Source organism: Nanorana parkeri, unplaced genomic scaffold (assembly GCF_000935625.1).
Source record: "Nanorana parkeri isolate BGI_ZX_2015 unplaced genomic scaffold, ASM93562v1 scaffold1445, whole genome shotgun sequence".
Classification (NCBI taxonomy): domain Eukaryota; kingdom Metazoa; phylum Chordata; class Amphibia; order Anura; family Dicroglossidae; genus Nanorana; species Nanorana parkeri.
The window spans coordinates 244,689-266,681 of NW_017307713.1; the positions used below are offsets into that span (position 1 = coordinate 244,689).

Here is a 21,993-nt window from a genome sequence, read left to right on the forward strand (position 1 = left end):
GTGTGTGTGTGTGTGTGTGTGTGTGTGTGTGTGTGCGTGTGTGTGTGTGTGTGTGTGTGTGTGTGTGTGTGTGTGTGTATATATATGGAATATGTATATATATGGAAGGCCCATACATACACACTCGCACACACACAGCATATAGTTATGCCCTGGAACAATGAGAACATTTATAGTGCCCACAGATCTGGCCATTTATTTTACCAATGGTTATATTCCTTCATGTATGACCAGCTATAGTGAATGCAATCATTAATAATGACCTTTTCCTAAATACTAACCTTTCCATCCTCTATGTACTCAATATCAGCTGTGTTATAACCATCTCTTTGACTGTGCTGAATAACTTTGAACCTTCTTTTTCCAATACTGTCCACAACTGAACGTCCATCTGCAAAGAACTCGACATTACGGATCTCCAACAGGCACCCATAATCGGCAAATCTAGACGAGGGAACAAATCAAATGGTCAGTTCAAATGATTCTCCAGAATGCCGGCAAATAATCTCTTGGTCGATGCTTAAAATATGATTCATGCCATGAGTTTCTACCACATTTATTGATGCTACCAATGTATTCATTCTAAATCTGTCATCGTACTATACATAAAAATATTCCTATTCTTTTAATTGTTGTAATTAAAAGGACAGTCATACCATAATACATAAACACACAACCATAAGTAACCCAAAACAATCAGTTAACTATAAGTTTTTATTAGTAGAGTACAGTGGGGTAAACTAACAATACGAGTTGTGGTTATTTGGTATGACTTGCTGTTTACCACTATGATCCTCAATAAATGCCAATGCCTAATTGTTTGTGAATTTATGACCTGGTCCTGGTCAGTGATATTAAAGCCAAAAGGTTTGTAAGCTATTTCAAATGATGATGAAATCACTTACAATTAATGCTGCTCCTTGATGATTAAAAGTTTTACAGGCTTATTCACAAAAGAGTGAAGAGTTTGGAGAAGTGAACAATCTAGGACAACATAGCTGAACTGGACAGTGAGCTGAATTGGAGAATTTTTCCAAATCAGCTATTTTGGTCTAGATTTGTGAATAACCCTGTTAGTTTCCTGCCGATTTAGATGGTGCCTGAGCACTGGCACTGATATCCTGTTTTAAGGCAGTTCCTTTCTCTTGCAGAGTCCTATGGAGCTACCCTTGTGTGTGCAAATAAGCTGTCCATGTCTCCACAAACACACAAGCAACCCACTCCCCTGCTCCTTGCTTCTCCTCCCTCTAATCTAGTATAAGGACAGCTACTGGAGACTGATCTGTCTCTTGTGATATTGAGCTCAGGAAGTTCAGGGAGGCTGAGCTGAGAGAGTTGGAGTCAGCTGTTTGGAAACATTTTGCTTGGGCAAAAATGTAAAAAATAATAATACTTTGACGGACAATGTATATTTGTTTGATCTGCATTTATTATTGAAAGAAAATGACAGTCGAATACTATTTTAAAACTAAAAGTCATACACTCGGGGAATGATTTTCACTTGTTGGCACAACCCAGCAAATTTCCTCTTCAGCTGCCATACAACCTGCATCCTGGGCTGCTCTGGAACACACAGATTGATGCAGGTTCCTGGTTTGACAGCCTGGCCCCACCCCCTCCTACAATTTAAAAACCACTATTGGTCAATCATTGTGGTGAGGGCCTTTTTGGCTAAAAGTGTCACTTTAGTTTTCCTTGACCTGCAGGGCCTCACAGTATTTCCACAGACTTGAAAAGAATGGCCTACCTGCCAATAAGGTCGTTTTATTCTCCTATGTATTTATTTAACCTGACTGCCCCTGAGGATATTTATTCATAGTGCTAGATTTCACATTCTTCTTCCCTGAGTACGAACCAGAACATATACAGTGCACAGCAGGGCAGTGTGTTCAGTGATTCTACCAAATTTGTTTCTCTAAACCCAAATAGTGACATGTGAGAAGGAAGTTGCCCTAATCATGACCCTGGATCTAACCGCTAGAGAGAGAGTGAGAGAGAGAGTGAGGGAGAGCGCGCGCTAGAGAGATAAAGAGCGTGCGCGCTAGAGAGATAAAGAGCGCGCGCGCTAGAGAGATAAAGAGCGAGAGAGCGAGAGAGCGAGAGCGAGAGCGAGAGCGAATTTTCCTCACCCTTTTACAGAGTCGCCAATGCACATGCCAAATTGCTTTGTCCCAGTCTCCATACATCTCCGAATCATCAAACGATAACAAGGTTCAAATATGTGCAGAGGGCACGGAACTGTGGGGTAAGCCATGGTGCACACAAATATAGGGACATTTTTGTTCATGCTTGTGAAAGAGAAAAAAAACAAACATTCATTAGCACTTGGTGATAAAAAAAACTTGTTGTAAGCATGACATTTCTATGACTGCTTCTCTAACAATAACCACTGAAAATGCTACGTGCCACAATACACACACCTTGAATACTACATTAAATTCAATGTTATGTGTGTAGAGGAAAGCTCAGATTACAGCTTTTCAAAAAATAAAAAAATTATATACACACACACATATATATATTTATTTGTTTTACTCCACTTAGAGCACCACTTAAGCTAGGAGGGTCAAGGTTACAAATCAATGCACACACCGAAACATGCACCATTACCTAAACTGGGGTCAGAGCACTGAATGAAAAGACTTTCAATTTTTGTTTACTGATTCTTGCATTAAATTGATGCAAATCAGATTCATTTATGTACAGTTCTACAATGGTTGGACAATGTATGAAACTAAAATCACTGCAACAGACAGCAATATTTCTGTTTGCTAATCCAACACAGATAAGCTGGATACGCTCGTTATAGTCTGTAGGGAGTTAGCACAGTGGGGGTGATTTTTGAAAAACTGGAGCAAATACTTTATATGTTATATTCTATAAATAATTAACTAGAAACTGGAGCTTAAAAAAGTAAGAAAATGTGGAGCTAAAGAGGGCTAACAGGTTTCTTGTTTCATCTTCAAAGACTAAAGCTGAATTGCCGGGCAGTTATTAAATAAATGCAGGCAGCTGTGTGTTTCCTTTAAAAAATATTTGTATATGCAACTAACATAAGCATCTGAATCTCTTTTGGTATGGGCCTTCCATCATCCCTTCTACAGCATCACTCAGACTAAAGCTGCCCATACACCTTACAACCATTGCACGACTTTCGTGGGTGCGATGGTTGTAAGGTGATCAAAATTTTGTACGATCTGCACATCTTGGACAGGCAGATCGTACTTGCGATCATCGCAAGCCCTCGCCGATGAGGGGAGGGCTTCCGATGATTGCAGTGCTGAGCAGGCAGTGTGCGCTTGCGCACAGCAGCCCGTGCAGCATTCGTCTTTCGAGCACGCCACCAACCCGCCGAAAATCGTATGATACTTTGGCATATACGATAGTTCATGTATGTGTATTTCAACTGAGGAATTATGTGTTTGTCAGGAGTTCAGCTCTAACACTTTTGCTGCTAGACTAAAGCCTTTTTATTTTTCACACACTTTAAAGTGACCATTTTTAGCTTGAAAATGTCCTAATAATAGTAGGTACAATTGTGTATGTTGCTTGATATTTCTGCAAGGGTTTGCTAAATCTACATTTTTAGAAAAAATACACTTAATTTAATCTTGTGCACAGAAACACAAAATAATGTTTTTATTTTGTAAAATAGAAACAGTAAGAATGACAACACACACAATTGTACATAGGTGACACTCTGAAAACCTTTCCAGCTCTACAATTTAGATTTAACCATAAATGAAGGCCCTAGAATGATTCCTCTAAGTACAGCCTATGAGTTGTGTAAAGGAGGTTTACATATGATTGTACATCCTAGATGTGCACATTTTCACGTATATACATGCATGGGGGAGGGGGGGTTGGTCATTTTTTTTTTATTACAAGGGAGCCTGGAATGGACATAGCATCGTGCAGTGACAGGTTCTCTTCATGTAGATAGCAGGGGTCTATTATACCCCTGCTGCTTTCCCCTAAATTACAGACCACAATTGTAAGAGAGACGATGATGTGCTCCTTGTAAACATTACATATTTCTAACATCCAAATGTTACTTAAATGACATGTCTGTGTTTCTTGTTTGACTTACTTTGAAAGCTCTGCAATCTCCTCCTCATATAATACTTTTCTTTCTTTAAGTTCCTCAGGGAAATACTTGGTTATTAGATCTTCCATCAGCTCTGTTTTACAAAACTTCCTCATAGCCAGATACTGAAAAGAAACATAAAACAGAATGTAAACCACTTTGGAACCTGTCAGCAGAAGGTGTGTGGTTCCAGCTTTTTACACCACAAAGTAAGCACACAGATGTTTCAACTGTTCTTTGCATTTGCATTATTTTCATGATTCTGGATCTACAATTTTCTCTCGGTTTGGAATTACGTGGTGGGGATTAGCATAAGAAAGATCATTAGACTTTCCTGTAAACAGTGCACCTCTGAGGAGGTTGGTGTTGTGCATGACTAACTGTTACAATCGGGTCTCAGCAATCACCCAAAGACATGCTAGTAGGGTAATTGCCTCAATTCAGTGCGCCCAAGATGGCTGCCTGACCTCCTAAGCACTTTAAGTCCCCCAGCCCTATAGAAATGCAAATATTCTACGCACATTGGGGAACCTGTGTATACAGTATACAATTTGTGACAACCATTGGAAGTGGAAAATTAAAACACTGGTGGGTCCAAATAGGTCATACCTAGTGAAGTGACAAACCAAGTAAGGACACACAACATGCAGTACCAGAATACTGCGCATTGCATGCAACGCACCTGCCGCACAGTACCCTGTGCTAGACGCTGCTGGGCGGGAAACTACACATGCCCAACCCCAACTTCAAACCCCACCACCCCTACCAAGAGCCCCCTTCCCCCTCACGCTTATATATATTAGTCCATGAGCAGGAGCGGAGATGGAGGAGGACCCATGACGTCAATGGTTGCTAGATCCGCCCAGCGGTCCTAGTAACCAATGACTGCAGAGTAGGACCCTGAGGACTAAAGAGAAACACGGTCCGAACACGGTCCGATGGCAGACCTGCGCTGGGCTATGGCTTGTAGTGGATGCACTGGCCTTGGAGGCCGGTGCATCCACTGTCAACCAGCCATAATGGAGCACAGGTCGATGGCCCAGACAGCTGCAGACCAAGGGCTGGGTACAGGTTGCGGGCCATAAAATTCCCTGGTCTGGTGTAGGATCTGCTGAAGATGTCAGCGACCAGCTGGAGGGAGTGCATTACATGTTCCTGGTTTCTAAGACGATCAAACACAGAAGGAAAAATCTACTATTCAACTATTTTTTTTTGTTTAAGAAAATGTATCCACCAAGTGGAATACTGATAGTATGACACAAAATGCAAGTATGGATTTTAGTACACATAGCTTTACTGTGGACGTCAGCTATGGGTTCTCGCTGTGTTCTGTGTGTTTTATATACCTTGTCTAACAACTGTTGAATTATGAGTTATCTACAAATTATACACAGACCTGCTACTATTCCTGTCCACTTGCAATTCCCACATATCTATGCATTGCACAGCAGCTGCTGTTGCTATATCTGACAGAAAAATCTAATAGGGGAGTTTGACCCCCTCATGACACCCATAGAAGGTGTGCAGAACTGAGAAGCCAAGTGCAGAGACACTGTTAGTTGTTTGAACTGTTCAGTATCTTCGGAATATGATAAATGGTCAGGGCCCTGATGATAAATAGACAGTTTTAAATGGACAGGAACTTTACTAAACAGATGTTCATGAAGATCATGAACATCTGGGGTTGTGATCATAAGTTCCCATAAAATGGTCCTCCTGTGTAAGAGACCAGCTTTAGCCCTTGAGAGTTCATTAGTAAGCTTGAAATTAACCTGACAAATGAATATAAACTTAACACTTAAACTTTTAAACCAACCTCACACAAGTCTTCTTTGCACAATGGACACTTCGAGTTGTGGTCGAGGCATCGTTCAAGACACTTTAGGCAATATGTGTGCCCACAGGGAGTGGTCACGGGTTCATACAGCAACCTAAAGCCAAAAAATAAAAAGAGAAGACAACAATACCTTGCACCAAGAAAATAGAAAGGAGTGGATTATCTATGAATTTACAACAGAATACACAATACTAACCTAGTACAGAATTTACAGTGTTGCTGAATTGTGCCAGAAGGCACTAAAGTCAAAGCTAAATAAGGGGTTTTATGTATTTTAAAGTGGGTACAAGCCACTACTACGGCACAAACAGCATCAGTCACCATATTACCTTACAGTTCTTTTCTTGATCTGAATGTGACATTTGTGCTGCATGAAAAGTATAACTGGGTTAATTCCAGCTTGTATTGTAGACTGGAGACTGGGTCAATGGGTTATTAATTAGTCTGCAGAAGGGAACACAGTCTACTGATTCTAACTGAGGAAATGACCAGGGACATAATATTATATAATCTGTCTGCCAATAACACAGGCATGCGGCTAATCCTTAAACTGCTAGCAGTGGGGTCTTTTTTTTACATTGGTTCTATTTTCTTAATATGTAATTTGCTTTATTTAAAGACACAATGGAAAGAGAATATGCATTGTTGTGTTATACCAGTCAAACCCTATTGATTACAAATTGGTATCTGATTGGTTTCTATTAAATATTGAACAGCCATGCACCCTCCACCAAATTACTAAAAAAAGATAGTAGGAGTATAGATATGTTAGGCGTCATCGCAAAAAGCAATTTTCAAAAGTCGAAAGCATCCAATCAAGGATTTTCTCTTAAAGCTTAAAGCCAAATGTTAAAAATTAGGACTGCTGGTCCTCCATTGTACTTGATGACATCAGAGTGTATGTGGCTGATGAAGCACTGAAGGGAAGAGACTTTGGGAGACCAGTCGCATGGAGAGGCAGGAGCCTGTGAGAGCAAGGAATTAGGCAAGTAAAACTGGTTTTAAATGTTACCCTACAACAACACCTGGTAAAAAATGACCTACATATAAGCTACCGTAGGGAAATTCTAATTGCTCAAGTTGCAGTTAAATATATATACGAACATTTTCAACAAGCATCAAGACAGTAGAAGTAGATGAAAAACGATCACTGATTTGTTGTTTTTTCAGCAAGTGACCAAGAGAAATGAAGTGATACCTCATGCAGAGTGAACACTCCAAGTCTGAGGAATCCACAGGTGAGGAAACAGGCAAGTCCATGTCTGCACTGTTATCCGTTGACACATCTGTAAAAGTTAAAAAGTACAATATGTAGAAATATAATCCACTAGAAACAATCATTAAATAAAACACCATATTTGTAGACAATAAACTGGCCATGCATCAGAATCCAAATTCTGTGTCCCATTTGCAGAATGAGCCTTACAGAATCTGTAATTAAGTATTTAATAAACTTAAAGCTATGAATTGGAAGACTTGAGGTTGCAAAAAGTGGTATTTAGCCAGAAGCCTATGAGCCATAATTGAATAATAAAGTTTTTGCCAATTTATAAGTCAGGAATAAGTGAACATATATGTAGTTTGCTAAAATTTGACTACCTAAGAAAATGATCATAGCCTACCCCTCCCACATTCATACCCTCCTTATTGGTCCCCTACTGTGATGCACAGCCTCAATGACCAATGGGGAGGCAAGAGCCAAGCTCAACTATTAGAGGAAAAGTTGGGATTTCTATAAGACATTAGTTGCCTGTATCTCTTAATGTAACTTCAGCTAATTATATTTTTAAGCTAACGTCAGTGTGCATTCTCTATAGAGAGAAGTAAAATAAACCAGCCAGTATGAGAACAGTTAATGAGGATGCACCTCTGTTTGTTCTGTGTCTGTAGAGACACATATAATGAAATCTAGAATTCCCCCTCAGAATACACCCCCCACACCTTCAGAGCTGCTGTAAACTCAAGCAGTATAAATTCATACCTGTTTTTGGTAATTTGCTGGCAATCTCTGGATTTGTTACTTCGCTTGTATCATTTTTGCCCAACTTTCTTTTTAAAGTGTTACATGTCAATGAGGTTTTCAGGCATTCCTCCGAAGACAGGGTGTCTTTGCTGTGGCCATCCTTTATATTTTCTAAGGGCTGCAGTGATTTCCACACAGTGTTGCATCCAGTGGGGCTAGTTTGTTCAGGAAGAATTACGTTTTTCTTATATTCCAAGTTAGTCTAATGAGAAAGAAAACACATTTTAATTATATTACATCATTAAATAGATTTAAATATGAGATGTTTTTTCTGGGACTGTTCTTAAGAGGCATCTATTGTTCGTGCCTGTATCATTCTGCTCTAGCAGATGCCTTGTCTTGAGCTGGCCATACACTCTTTGAATTCCTGCTAATTTGGTTGAAATTAATGGTTCCTAATTATCAGTGAAGCAATGTAATTGGACAGGGACATGAAAACTGGATGGCAGCAGAGAAAAAAAAAGAGGAAGTCAAGTCTCCTGTAACAAAATTCAGTTTAATTTGAGAGTCAAACAAATGAGAATTGTCTGGCTATAAAACTAACATAACTATAATTTGGTGCAATATCTAGTGAGTGTATTCAGACAGAATATGTGTGAGGATCTGTCCTCAGAGTAGAATGATGCAGTGGAAGAGAAGAACAGAAATATGCTCATTGAACTTTTTTCTTAGTTGGTGAACAGTTTCAGAAGCAGTGAGACTCTATTTCTTTTAAAAAAACGAAGCTGCTAGCAATTATTTCCCAAAAGGCAATTGGAGGTATCGGCAAGTAACTGCAACAATTCTCATTTACAACTGCTATGACCAAAAACGGCAGCTATTCTTAAGCGTTATAACTCCAGCACTTTATTCTAGTTATGGAGGGAGCTTGCTCCTTCCCATCTCACACACATTCATATTGGTCAAGGAGGCAGCCTGTCATAGTGATGGGCCAATCGGAATGTGCATTCAGCCATAGAAGATGAAAATGACAGCTGCTGTAGGAATATGCAGACACCACTATCTGCAAATAAATTTCCTTTTTTTTTACGTTGGGGGAAGGGGAGAAGAAAGTACTTTTTTTGATTTATTTGACAAAAAATGACCCTACTAATCTTACCCGGTATATCCTATGAGAATTAATGTTGTTGTCTGAGCTCATAAGACTTCCTTTTAACCTTGATGGATGTGACATCATTTGAAGAACATCTGAAAAGTCTCCTTGACTTTGTCCAGGACTTAATATGTTAAGCAGCAACTGTGGGTAGAATAATAGTGGGTAGAATAATAGTGATGTTAAAGTATTGAGCATTTACAGCCACATCCAAGGCTGTTGAAGATAAATATTAGGATATACTATATATGTATACTGTATATATAAACTATTATGCAAATGTATAACACGATGGATTTCACTTTCTATGTTGGAAGAGACCATTAAATATATTCATTAACTATTGCATTAACATGAACTCAAGCATCTTTGGTAGATAGACACTCAAGCAAGAGGAACAAGCACTTTATACTGCTGTGCTCCGTTTGAGTTCAGAGAACTTTGACAACAATGCAGGAAAATGTCTGGTGAACAGAATTTTTCCAAACACGACAAGGGTGCATGTAATATACTTGGCAAAATCCCGTTTTACTTTTACAGATTTGACACTTTTACAGATAGTGGCAAATCTGATTAAGAAGAAGTTATTAAAAGAATGTTAATAAGTACTTTTAGTCATCACAACTGCTAACCTAACAATAAACGATCCCAGACACAGTATACTGTAGATCAGTTCCCAACTGCAGCAGTGTTTTTTGCGTGGATAAAATGAGGAAAGATTTGAACCTCCACAACGGAGTCACAACAGGTGATACAATTAGACGTTATATGCTATAACTGGCACATTATACCAAATTGAGTTTTTGTTCACTTTTTATCATCTTGTTTTGAAAAAGAGGAGTGATCTAAAGGACTGGTATAATCTCTAGAGCTAGCATACACTCATTTAAAGCTGTCCTTGATTGAATGTTATTAGTCCACAATGATGTTATCCATGCTATAGCACACTCAATATAACTCGTGCTTCTCAATGTCTCAGCAAACCTATTAAAAACAACGTTAAAAGGGAAATATACAAAACTCAAGAAAAGTGTGCTGTCAATGGTTGTACAAACTCAGGTTACACAGCAACATAAAAAAAAAAAGTTCATGTTACCTTTTGGGCTTCAGATTTTGCAGTTTCATTTCCACTGTCAAGTACCAGGCAGAAAAGAAATTCTTTTAAAGCATCTTCTATTTTTCCCAATTGTGTCAACGCTTGTGCTTTCCTTAGATGCCCCTACAAAAGAATAAAGATCCATATGTGGGTAAGATATCTGTACACTGGCTTTGTTAATAAGAAAAATAAAAATGTGTTCATCAGCAAGTTGTGGCAACCAATCAGAATTTAACAACCACTCACCAAACAATAGTGAACTGATTTCTGATTTTATATTTGTGTATCCAAGGGTAACTAACCACAGAATCCAGCACAGACTACAATACCACCACAATGTTTTACAATTTCTTACAAGCAGTGTTTCCTTGGCAAGTGCTCCAGACAAAACCTTTATCCCCCTCAACACAAACCATTCTGCTAAAACTACATTTCCTAGGTTTCATTCCGCCTTGAGATCCTACTACACATACATCCCCATTGTACTTTCTACATTTGTATTTTGTATTGGGCGGTACTGTGTGGGCAGCGATTTCATCAATGGGCATTTTTCTGTGTTATCACGTGCTGGTACTGGATGCATCGGCACATATTACTGTAGTCCTTTCAGGAGCGAGCAGATGATGCTGAATAAGTTCCCACATACACTGTAACCATGTAGAGTGAACTTAGTCACCCTCAATAAGGAAGTTGGAGCTCAGCAGATTGGAAAACTATTTTTCCGGATGTAATGTCTGACAATGTCATTAAAGGAGATAGAGATGAATAACGTTGAAGGTACTGAATATTATTTATTTTTTCCCCACTGTGGGTTTAGTGACACTTCAAATAAATAAAACCATATGTTTGTTAATGCATGTTATGCACACTTTGCAGCTAACCATATACTGTATATATTAAAAGGATTATACTTACTTTTAACCAATATGGCTGCAGCTTGCAGGCTGTTTCTGCATCATCCAGTGCCAGTTTATAAGACTTTAGACTGAGGTAAACCATAGCACGGTTGCTATACAGTAAATGGTCAAGTGGTACTAGAACAAAGAAGGACATAAAAGGTAAATTCTGTCAGTACAAAGAATATGAACATGCATATGATATGTTGACATGGCTTATATGTATTTTTTTAGTTTTGGAAAAACTAGGGAAAAGTTAAAACCCCTATCAGTTTATTTTGGGTTTCTATGCGTCTTTGGAAAGATTTTTGTTCACTTCCTGTCTCAGAGAGGCAACAGGAAGTGAAAGGATATACCTACAAATTAAGCGAAATTCCCCCACTTAGTTAAAAATTAATTTCAATGGCCATGTTCACATATGAGCATTTTATTGCTTGTAGCAAAATGCCCGACCAATAGGCCTGGTTCACACTAAGCGTTTTGTAGCGCTCTTTCTGCCCTTAAAAACATAAAAAATATACCCAGACTACAATGACATTAATTTCTATGGCCCTCTTCACATCTGAGCATTTTGTCGCAATAAGCAAAACGCCTGTCGCTGGAAAAAGTACATGAGCTTTCTTTTAGGCAGATTCTGCACTTCTTGGCCCTATAGACTTCAATGGAAACATTCTAAAATGCTCGTTTGCGCATATTTCTTTTTACACACGTTTCTCCATTCACATCAATGTGTCACAATCAGCTCACAAAAATGCGCAACTGTATGCATTTTACACTCCTAAATGTGTGCAAAAATGTGCTACACAAAATGCACTGAAAACGCACATATTTGCTGTTGCCCAGGTGTGAAGGAGAGCGCACATTCAGGGCATGAGCCATGCCTGGCCTTGAAGAGTAATGGTCTTTCCTCTTTATGGTCAACCCCAAAACATGTGCTGGACTTCAAAACCAGCTTGAAGCATTTAAGGATAGGATCATTGCCTTAGTCAGGCAGTATAAATGACTCTGCAAATATCTGGCACATGGGTCCATTTAGAAATGTCCAAAAATGGAGCTGGGAATGGGACCAATCACCCACAGGACACCAACAGGAACACTGTATGTTCTTCTAATCACAACTGTACTTCTTTTAAAGAAGCCTGTGACAGTCTACATTCAGTTAAAAACTGATATTAAAGGAAGCTCTAAATGAAGACTTGTAGCTTGCTTACTATACACTCCAGCAGATTTACTGAGTGAGCAAGACATAAATGAAAGGACGTTATGTGTTTATTTCCAGACGTTTGCAAGCTCATTTTAATAAGTTACGGAGGCAAAGTAGCCTCATGTGGTGATGATATTTCATAAAACATTTCTAAACAGATTAATGATGCTAAGCAAGTAAATGGTATTAAAAAGAAGGATGCTCATTAAAATCTAATTATTAGAGTAACTTCCAACTATCTAGTCACCTGGGGAGGAAAGTCCATATCCATTAACATCATTAAGTAGACCGTCATAATGTCCAAATCCAGGGAAATGTATCGCACAGGGAGCACAGCCTGATAGTACATTTTACACATAGTATATGAACATTGTAAATCTTTTCCCCCATCTCGTCAGGCACTCTGAGGTTATATATTGAAGGATCTTCAAAGCAGAATACCAAACACCACACATTTATAGTGGAGCTACAGTCAAATTGTATTGTTTTCATTTTGGACAAAGCGGGAAAATATTAAAACCTCAGTCACGTTTTTATTGCTCTCTCTCTGTTCACTGTCAGTGGGACAGGAACTGAGGTGGAATGGTCCTAGCAGAGATGCAGACAATATGCACAGCAATGCACCGCACCACAGATTGAGCGTTACCATGCGTTTCAGTAATGCGCTGTGAAACAAACATCCAATTTGAATGGCAACCCAATACACCTTGTAAATTAGGGATGGCCAAACTGCGGCCCTCCAGCTGTGGTGGAACTACGAATCCCATGAGGCTTTGCAAGATTCTCACAGCCACGACTCCCGGAGAGAGATGCTTCATGGGATTTGTAGTTTCACCACAGCTGGAGGGCCGGAGTTTGGCCATTTCTGTTGTAAATGCACCCCAGCCCATCACAACACACAGATGGGACCGACCGACCAGTGGTGCAGTGGGGGAGGGGGGGAGTACAAGTAAAAGTATTCACATATTATATTTGTAAGATATTTTCATTTTTGTACCATTTCTACTAACATTATGTTTAAATGAGCATTGAACAGCCATTAAAGGTGTGCTAAAAGTGTGCACAGAGCAGGCTGACAACCCTTTTGCTAGTTGAATGACAGTGGCTTATTGCTGACAGTCTGCAACAGGAAGTATGGTGCGATCTCAAGATGGAGTACTCAACACTGAACCACATGCCTACTGAGGACTTCATGAGACTGGTCCAGGCCCATGTCTGCTTCTATGATCAGAGGCATGCAAGGGCAGTGGCAGGAGTGGCAGGTGGACCATTGGTGCACAAATATGAAGCATACGGTAGTTGCCATAGCATGCCAACTAAAGGGTGCTCATGAATACATCAAAAGTATTTGTAGGCACCCCTATGTGCTTGCTTTGTAGTCATGTTATCACTAAGATTAAGGCAACAATCTCATCAAATTTGCAAATATATCTAGAAAGATTTAATAAAACTAAACATTTCCTCTAAGATAAATGACACATATATATTTTGTTACATTGACCCGCATGTATGGAAGCTGAGCAGCATATGACTGCCTTATGTAACCAAGCTACAGTACTCATGCAATTAGGAGAAACAGAGCGAAATATTGTATACTGGTTGTGACACTTCCATACATTCCAATTATAACATCATCAACTGCACTGCTGTGTTATACAGCCTGTCTTTTTGTGGAATTATGTGTGAAGAAATCTGAACTGATCTTGAAAAAGATGTTGATAGTTCACACTAAACAGTGTAGAAAAAATGAATTGCCACGGCATCCAGATTATAATACATGGAACACAAACAATCATTTGGGTGTTTACAGGGACCATATAGAAATTTTACTGGCAGGAAATGTACATACAAAACAATGTTCTACAGTTTTATACTGCAGGAAAAGCACAGCTATAAACAAGAAGTGAGATATAGGTGATAAAAGTCAATGCTTAATTGACAGTGTTCTGTAGCCCTTTAGTCATGTCTGTAATTACACCTTCTACATGTCTTTCTGCACATATATTCAGAATTAGGTGCATAAGTAAATGCAATACTTGTAGCACATCTGATGTATGATTAAATACATGAATCAAGAAGGACAGGCTGGGAGACATTGAAGGGAATTTATCAAAACTGGAGCAGACAAATCTAGAGCAGCTGTGCATGGCAGCCAATCAGCTTCTCTCTTTAATTTTCAAATCTTAACTGACCAAACTGAAGAGAGAAGCTGATTGGTTGCCATGCACAGCTGCTCCAGCTTTTGTATGCTCAAGTTTTGATAACTTCCCCCATTGTCTTTAGCACAGTGACCTGCTGCAGTTTCTAATATGACTTGCCTAAAGAAATAAAATCGGTAAATGCATATTTAACATGATTTAGGTTGAATGTCATAACTTAATCATGTAACCCTTTCCTGTCCTTCTCAGACTGACCAAGCAACACAAATATTTGTCAACAAGGTGGCAAATTATGTAAGCAATAATGAGCGCTACCAATTATTGGATCACCCACCTAAGAAATCCCTAAATGGCCTTATCTTTTCCAGGCCATTGAATCGGCCTTGTTTTGGATTTTTTTGCCACTCTCTTTGTATTTTAGTGCATGGCCATGTTTATGGATGAAGACACAGATTGGACAAAACTACTCTTACATAAGAGGGAAATTATCCTATGCGCCATCAGCAGCAAGTTCATTAAAAAGACTTTCTATGACTTTATAACATCTGTAGATCTTGTTATTCAACTTCCGCCAACAAATCATTTATAATGCCTTAAAAAATAAAAGGCAATAATTGAGATCATTGGAGCATGGGTCCAATGACCAGACTCTTGCAGACTATGTCCCAGCCCCTGTCAATACCAAGGTATGGACCTTCAGTTATAGAGCTAAAGGAAGTTATCAATGAGCTACAAGTGGGGTGATGTCACCACACTCATAGTTCACAGAGATCTACGAGTCCCTCTCCTGCGGTAGTATTTTTAGATCCTGTGGATGGATCTGAAAGTGAATGACACAGCGTTGTGGGCAAAACCACTCACAGCCACACTGAGTTCAAATATAGACAAAATGTTGTGGGGAAAAGAACCCCGTGATACTGTAAGGTGGGGCGGGAACAACTTGGGGTGACGGGCTGCCGACTGTGACCATGTTTTATGTTAAACCCTAAATAGGAGTGTAACATGGAACATGGTCTAAAAGGCCTAATTAGCGCTTTATCACCTCCCCTCCATCTTTCCAGTGACAACAATGAATGACTGGCCCTGTCACACAGATTTTCCAAACATTCAAATGTATTTTCTCAGATCTATCTTACATCGATAGTACAATGCCTTAGCAGTACAATTTATTAGTCATAGCACTGATCCTATCCATAGCTGTAGCTGTTATAGAAGTTATAGTATAAACATGCACACACATTGTACTTATCGACTGAAAAATAATCTCTTTGGCACTAAAGCTGAAGGAAAGGACTTCCAGTATTGTGCTGAGCAACAAGTCAAATGCAAACGATTTTATGTATTTGTGGTACAAGTTAGAAAATAAAGGCAAAAGTCACAATAATGTGTATGAGCAACAAAATATCTGTCTTTCCTCCAGCCCACTTTTCAAGTCTCATCTTATCATACATTCTAATTCTTCGTTGTAGCAATATCATTGACACACTACAGCAGAAGCTACAGAAGTACATGCTCAGATACGCTGTCTGTGATAAGAGTCACAAGCTGCCATGGTAGAGCTGTTAAAAAGCTTTTCTTCTCATCATGTAAAAACTACCAAACTTGGTTTGTTAGACTCTACAGTGCAGACTGTATAAAATATTTTATGTATCTGTTTTAAATTGGGGTCAATGTTGGAGAAAGGTTGAAAATATATGACCCAGTTCTTTGTTACCTCACTGGTTTTACAAGCAGTGGAAAGAAGGAGGGGGGTAGAGAGACTGGCAGACAGTATATTCTTCATAGTTATGCAACTCTGCTCTCCTGACCCAGTTTATCTACATAGCTACACTTCCCAAGTAGCAAACCGGTCGGGCTTCTTGTACAGAGCATGTGGTGCTGTAATAATAGGCTGGGAAAATGTCTGCGTATAGAGAACATAATACCTTGCTATTAACAGGTGAAATCCCTCAAGTCAAATCGTTCAAAGCCCTATCTAACAAACGAAAATGTCTAGGAACAACAGGTCAGAGCTCGAATTCCATTATATAGTCATTTCAAGATAGAATAGATGAAAATCATGTAACCATCTTTTATTAGGCAGCAAATCGCATACCATTTATATTTTTAAAAATAATAAAACAGTGTTGGGAAATGTTATAAAAAAAATATATATATTTTCTAACATCCTCAGCAGAAATAAATGTTGCCCTTAGCCTGTAGTTGTATAGTATAGTAATGTATACTATATAGTTTGCATTGACAGATATTGTGTAAAAGTCCTAAAAAGGTGATGACATGTTTAACCATTAGTTATCAGAGACCCGCTCAGTGAAAGGGAGATAGGGACTTTCCTGCATCACCTCCCTACTGTACCTGTAACTTACCGTGATCAATGCTGTCATTGTCTTTCTGCTGAATTTTTCCCTCCCACTGCTAAACTAACGGTCCAGGGGTTGAGCTCAAAAGCAAAGACAAATCTTACCACTGTGAGAAGTCAACAGGCCTTTGAACCTGCCGGCCTCCATCCAACCAGGGGAATAAAAAGATTTCCCTTGCAGAGTTACCTGCTTAAAAGCAGTTTTACTTGCCTGATCTCTAATTACATTGTCTCCCTTCGGTATGCTAGACTGGTCCTCACCACCTCTTCTCCCCTTTGCTCCAGCAGTCTAAGGACCACTGATGTCATCAAGTACAATGCAGGCTCCACAGTCCTTCATTGTATGTAAGGCCCGGGAGGGATAATACACAGCCAGAGTGAGGAGAAGTAGGGCAGAGCGGGGATAAGGTAAGTAAATTGCTTTATTTTGTCCCCTAGGCATAAATGAGCCGCAAACTTTTGCAGTGAAAGGGCAGCCCCACTGCAGGGGAAAATGTTCATTTCCCTCGAGCTCGACTTAAATATTTGGTGGCTACTTACATACATTAGATGCTCCTAAGGTTGCAAAGGTCAGCTGAAGCTGAAAGGATGACCTTGATTCACCCCTGGTAGCAATTACTGCAGACGCTGACTTTGAGTTTGATGTAATTGTGTTATTTATGTGGTCAGGTTCCCTACAATGAAAACTAGTTTTGTCAATGTGGGGAAAAACTTTCAAAACTTTTAAGAAGACTTCAGGAGCCATCGCTTGGCTGAACAATATAGGAATAGCCCCAGCAAGTGAAAGGCAACTCAGGAGTTCCTAAGAAAGGGTCTAGTTCCTGGATGTAAGTCACTCACATATGCTTCACCTCTACTGCTGTCCATTCAACACAGTCATCAGTTCTGGGTGGACTTAGTTATGAATTCTTAGAGCTCTGCAAGCTCATTCCCTTCTGTTCGGATATTATGATTTCATTAAATCGGAAAGACAGAAGGATATTAACTCTTTCTATATACTAGGCCTATAAATACTTAAAGTGGAACTTCAGTCACATTTGTTTCTGCTTTGGATAAATTGGAGTAGAGTTTTAAAGGAATTACAGCTGTCTTTATGCCCACTTGGTCGATTTCCCCACATCAGTGTCCAAATGTTAAGAAGTGAGAAAAATCTCCCCAACATGAACACAAACCGAAACACAAACTCTCCAACACTCCCAGCACTTCTGTGTTCTACTGGAAAAAGGATTTTCTACTCCTGTCTATGGCCTTGCTTGAGGGATTTGTACTCACCTCTTGTCCTAATGACCACCCATAACTAGGAGAGGAAGTTAAGAAATCTTTCCAGATGGGACATGTTCAGCACATTAAAAAAAAAAAAAAAACTCAGGAGGTCTTTACCTTTCACACACTGTCCAAAAAAAAAAATGAAGTTCAACTTTAAAGGGAAACTGACACCATCTTTCAGCTCCAGAAGCTATATACACTGAGTGGCCAGAATATTATGACCACCTGACGTTTGTACCTACCTATCTATATACACACAACCATTCTCCATAAATCAATAAGGTGGCTGATTGGTAGATACAAATGGCATAAAATTCTTCTTCAAATGACACCCGATTACACTGATAAGACACCTTACACAAGGAACACAATGAACTGAGCATATCATCTAATACCCCCCCCCCCACCTTTGTTTCTTGTTATTGACAACCGCTTCTAACGGATGCATACATTTAATCACAGTCTGCATTTAGAACAAGCACTGTATCATTGCTTGTTCTAAGCAATTATTGCACAACTCAAAGTTGTGACTTTACACCTAGACCGTCTAGGACCTGACAGAAGACATTTCATATTTAAACACTCTTTAAAATCAAACCCAGAAATATGACTAGTGACAATTTGGAGATTCATGATCTGTGTTCCTACTATTGCAGTCAGCATTGGCCTCATGCCAAACAACTGAGAGCCCAGCATGAAAATGACTGAAAGAAATGCCAGAGTTTGTAAACTGTGGATGCTATATAAATCCTGTATAATTATAATAATGTAAGCATTAAGGCTGAACTCCAGGTTAACTAAATATTATGTAAATACATGAGACATGTATTCCAATTTGAACCGTGGTGAGCTTTGTGCATTTGTTACAGATGTGTGCAGTAATCCAACCTGAAAACACTGCCTCTGTGCATGAGCTTTCTGTATTAAAGACCGGTCACTGCTGCACTATCTGCTCGGGCAGGGTGACTGGTCTTATCTCTGCCCCCCTGTTGTTTTCTGCAGGCAGCCTGTAGTGGGTGTGACCTGCTGGGTCCCTCCCACAGCTCTGCTCTCTTCACAGGCTATGTAATGCACAATGATGATGTCACTGCTACTTTATTATGTAATATCTGGGTTGGCAAAGAAATTTGGTGCACACAGAGTGGACTTATATAATTTCTGGCTAATTAGGAATATATTTAGATGAACAATTTGCTGTGCCTGGAGCTTTGCTGTGTGGCCCATTCAGACAGACGTGCATGCCCGTACAAAGATCCGACAGTGTATGTCCAAGTGTGGGTGACCGCGTGTAATTACGTGCAGCCGCGTCCTTCCATAGTGAAGAACACGCTGCTGTGCGCAATCACATGCAGCACCCTTCCAGGAGTGGGTCTTTTTCCAGGTGTGCACGCTGTATGGACTAGTACACCCGTCTGTATAATCCCTTAGGGTGCATTCCCACCAAAATTGGAAGGAAATCACAAGTCAACGGAGGGTCTGTTGACTTGCAATTGTACCGTCCGATCCATTGTGTTGTGATACATTTTTCAAAGGATGCTAATGAAAGGGCACTGAAAAATGTATGGGTGTGAATGGGGCTAGTTCGCACCAGATCCATTGCATTACACTGCACTGAAAAAAAGTAGTATATGTTCCACTTTTTTTCCCCACAATGCAACGTTATGTTATGGAGCAGTGTGAACTAGCCACATTCATTTTTCGGTGCCCTCCATTAGCATCCGTTATGAAATGTATCACAACACAACGGATCCGGTGTGACTGGGCTCTTAAAGGGCAGCATACTGACGGTGCACCCAACCCCATCCCAATTTCACAAGAACCCTCTCAGGAGGTAATTACCTAATCTGATGGCCTCCTTATATTTGTCCAGTGCTTCTTCCAACCTGTTGTCCTTGAGCAGGGCACTGCCATCCTTTGCCAGTCTCACAGCTCGGATCTCAGAAGGGAACCACTTGCTGATGACATTGCTCAGCACCACGTTGACCCTGTAGTGATGATCGGTGCTCTCCCGCACGGTTGCCCGGCATACTTTGCATTGACTTGTCTCTAGGCACTTCCTGCAGAACGTGTGCCCACATGGTAGAGTCACTGGCTCGCACAGGACGCCCTGGCACTCCTGGCAGGTGACGATCCCCCCCTTGGCATCGGATTGCGGTGGCGGCTCTCTGCTCCGGATCTGCTCTGCCAGGCAGGTTACTAAAGTGCCCAGCTGGTCGGCACACAGCTTCTTCTGAGCGGCGGCTCTGTGGTACAAATCAAACGCATCCTGCAGCTGGCCACAGCATGCCAGACATTCTGCCCTCTTTAGCAGTAGCCCCCAATCCACCACCCCAGCCTGCTGGTCCCGCAGCTGCCTCTCATAGATCTCACACGCCAACTGGAAGTTTTTTGCCTGGAAAGCTTGGGCAGCGAACTCCAGCATGAGGCTGCCGTCTGCCTCCTGGGTGCCCATAGTGGACGAACTGGTCGCCTATCACTTCCCCCCGGGGTCTTTGAGCTGCTCCATTCCTGCAATACGGCTAATAAGAGCCTTCCAGCCAAGTGTTATATAAAACGCGGTCATGTGACGCGCAGCGGCGCTTCCCATTGGCCGGGCTCCTTCAAATTGTTATAAAACCTCACTGGGGTTTTATAACAAGGTTGCAGGTCTGTGTCATTGTCTGTGAGCGGAATGTCATTGTTCTAAGCTACCTCAGGAGTGCACTTCACATAAATAACCCCATTAATGAAAGCATTGTGTAACAAGGGGACACATTTCATGAAATTCCTCACATTTGTGTATAGTGGGCATTGGCAGGGCAAGTGAAGACTGCTCATGTGATTGTTTACTTGTCTTTTCAATACAAATGTTTACCAAATAGAATACACTATAATAAGCAAAGTTCCCCGAAAATACGGAATCCCAAAATAGGAGCTGTCTATAATAATCAAACAGGTAATGATAATGTAACAAAATTTTAATGAGAATTAATAATAAAAGTAGAAAAACATATAAATACACCTACTGACAAAGAACATCTAAAATCAATTAAAATGACAAACAAGTCCTCCCTGATATCGCCCTGTGTTGATGGCGCTTCTCCTTTCCCCATTTGTTATTATCAAATAGAATACACATTTGTATTATTTGTGGTGTACGTGATTCTGGAGACCACACTGGCCACTGGAACTTGATTATATGTTTATTTACCTACCACGAGTGCTTAAAGCAGACCTTTACACTCAAAAATCTAATTCTACCAATGCATCCCTCTATCTATGATGATTAATAATCACATAGACATGGCAGGTGTAAAATGCTGTAATTCTGAAATACTTGCACTTGCAGAGCATTCACTTCCTGCTTTGAAATGGCAAAATGACTTTAGTTTGCCTAAGGAAATGCACAATGGGATTGCCTTGTCATCAGCAGAGCATTGCTGGAAATCTCATTTGTAATCATGAGATCTCAGGGAAAGGATTTTCCTTCCCTAAGATGATGTTCATGGTCACATGTCCTAGTCACATGTGACAGAAATCAAGGAAGGAAAAGGAGAGCTAGTAATCTGCCGTTAGTCTATGCCCTATGAGATTAGTTTGTTGTTATTTTAAAGATATGGGTAAAGGTCTGCTTTAAAGTCCAAATCTGTGCAAACCAAAAAAAATACCACAGCACGTAGGCAAAGAAGAGGGTTGCTAAAGCTTATTGGATACAAACTTGGTGCTCCTGCCAGGGCACAGGCCTTTTTCCAGTGAGGAAAGACCTTGATAGCCCCTGTGATGATGTCACAGGACAAAGAAGAAGATTTCTTCATTTGTAGGAATCGGTAAGTTAAAAACCATCATAGGGGTATGTGTACAATGTTGGAGGGAGATTTGTCAAAAATGTCTCCCAAATGTCTCCAGTCCAGGGAATGACTTCAAATGTCCACTCATTAGTGTATTGGTATCTTCAAATGCTGGTATAAAGACAATCATTATTACCACCAGGAGG

General features: G+C 40.1%; 1 protein-coding gene across 2 annotated transcripts in view; it reads right to left on the bottom strand.

Moving 5' to 3' along the window:
• Positions 1 to 20,697, bottom strand: part of LONRF3 (LON peptidase N-terminal domain and ring finger 3) — a 33,214-nt gene extending 12,517 nt beyond the window's left edge. Inside the window, exons 1-10 of one of the 2 annotated variants that reach the window (XM_018570045.1) lie at positions 19,860 to 20,697; positions 11,052 to 11,170; positions 10,137 to 10,259; positions 9,047 to 9,184; positions 7,906 to 8,149; positions 7,123 to 7,210; positions 5,904 to 6,018; positions 4,091 to 4,212; positions 2,130 to 2,288; positions 278 to 444 (exon numbers count right to left, since the gene is read on the bottom strand). In XM_018570045.1, the coding sequence (XP_018425547.1) occupies positions 278 to 444; positions 2,130 to 2,288; positions 4,091 to 4,212; positions 5,904 to 6,018; positions 7,123 to 7,210; positions 7,906 to 8,149; positions 9,047 to 9,184; positions 10,137 to 10,259; positions 11,052 to 11,170; positions 19,860 to 20,472 (1,888 nt within the window). In that variant the 5' untranslated portion in view covers positions 20,473 to 20,697. The remainder of the gene's footprint in view (positions 1 to 277; positions 445 to 2,129; positions 2,289 to 4,090; positions 4,213 to 5,903; positions 6,019 to 7,122; positions 7,211 to 7,905; positions 8,150 to 9,046; positions 9,185 to 10,136; positions 10,260 to 11,051; positions 11,171 to 19,859) is intronic. The other variant, XM_018570044.1, reaches the window with a different exon arrangement.
• Between the last annotated feature and the right edge of the window lie 1,296 nt (positions 20,698 to 21,993).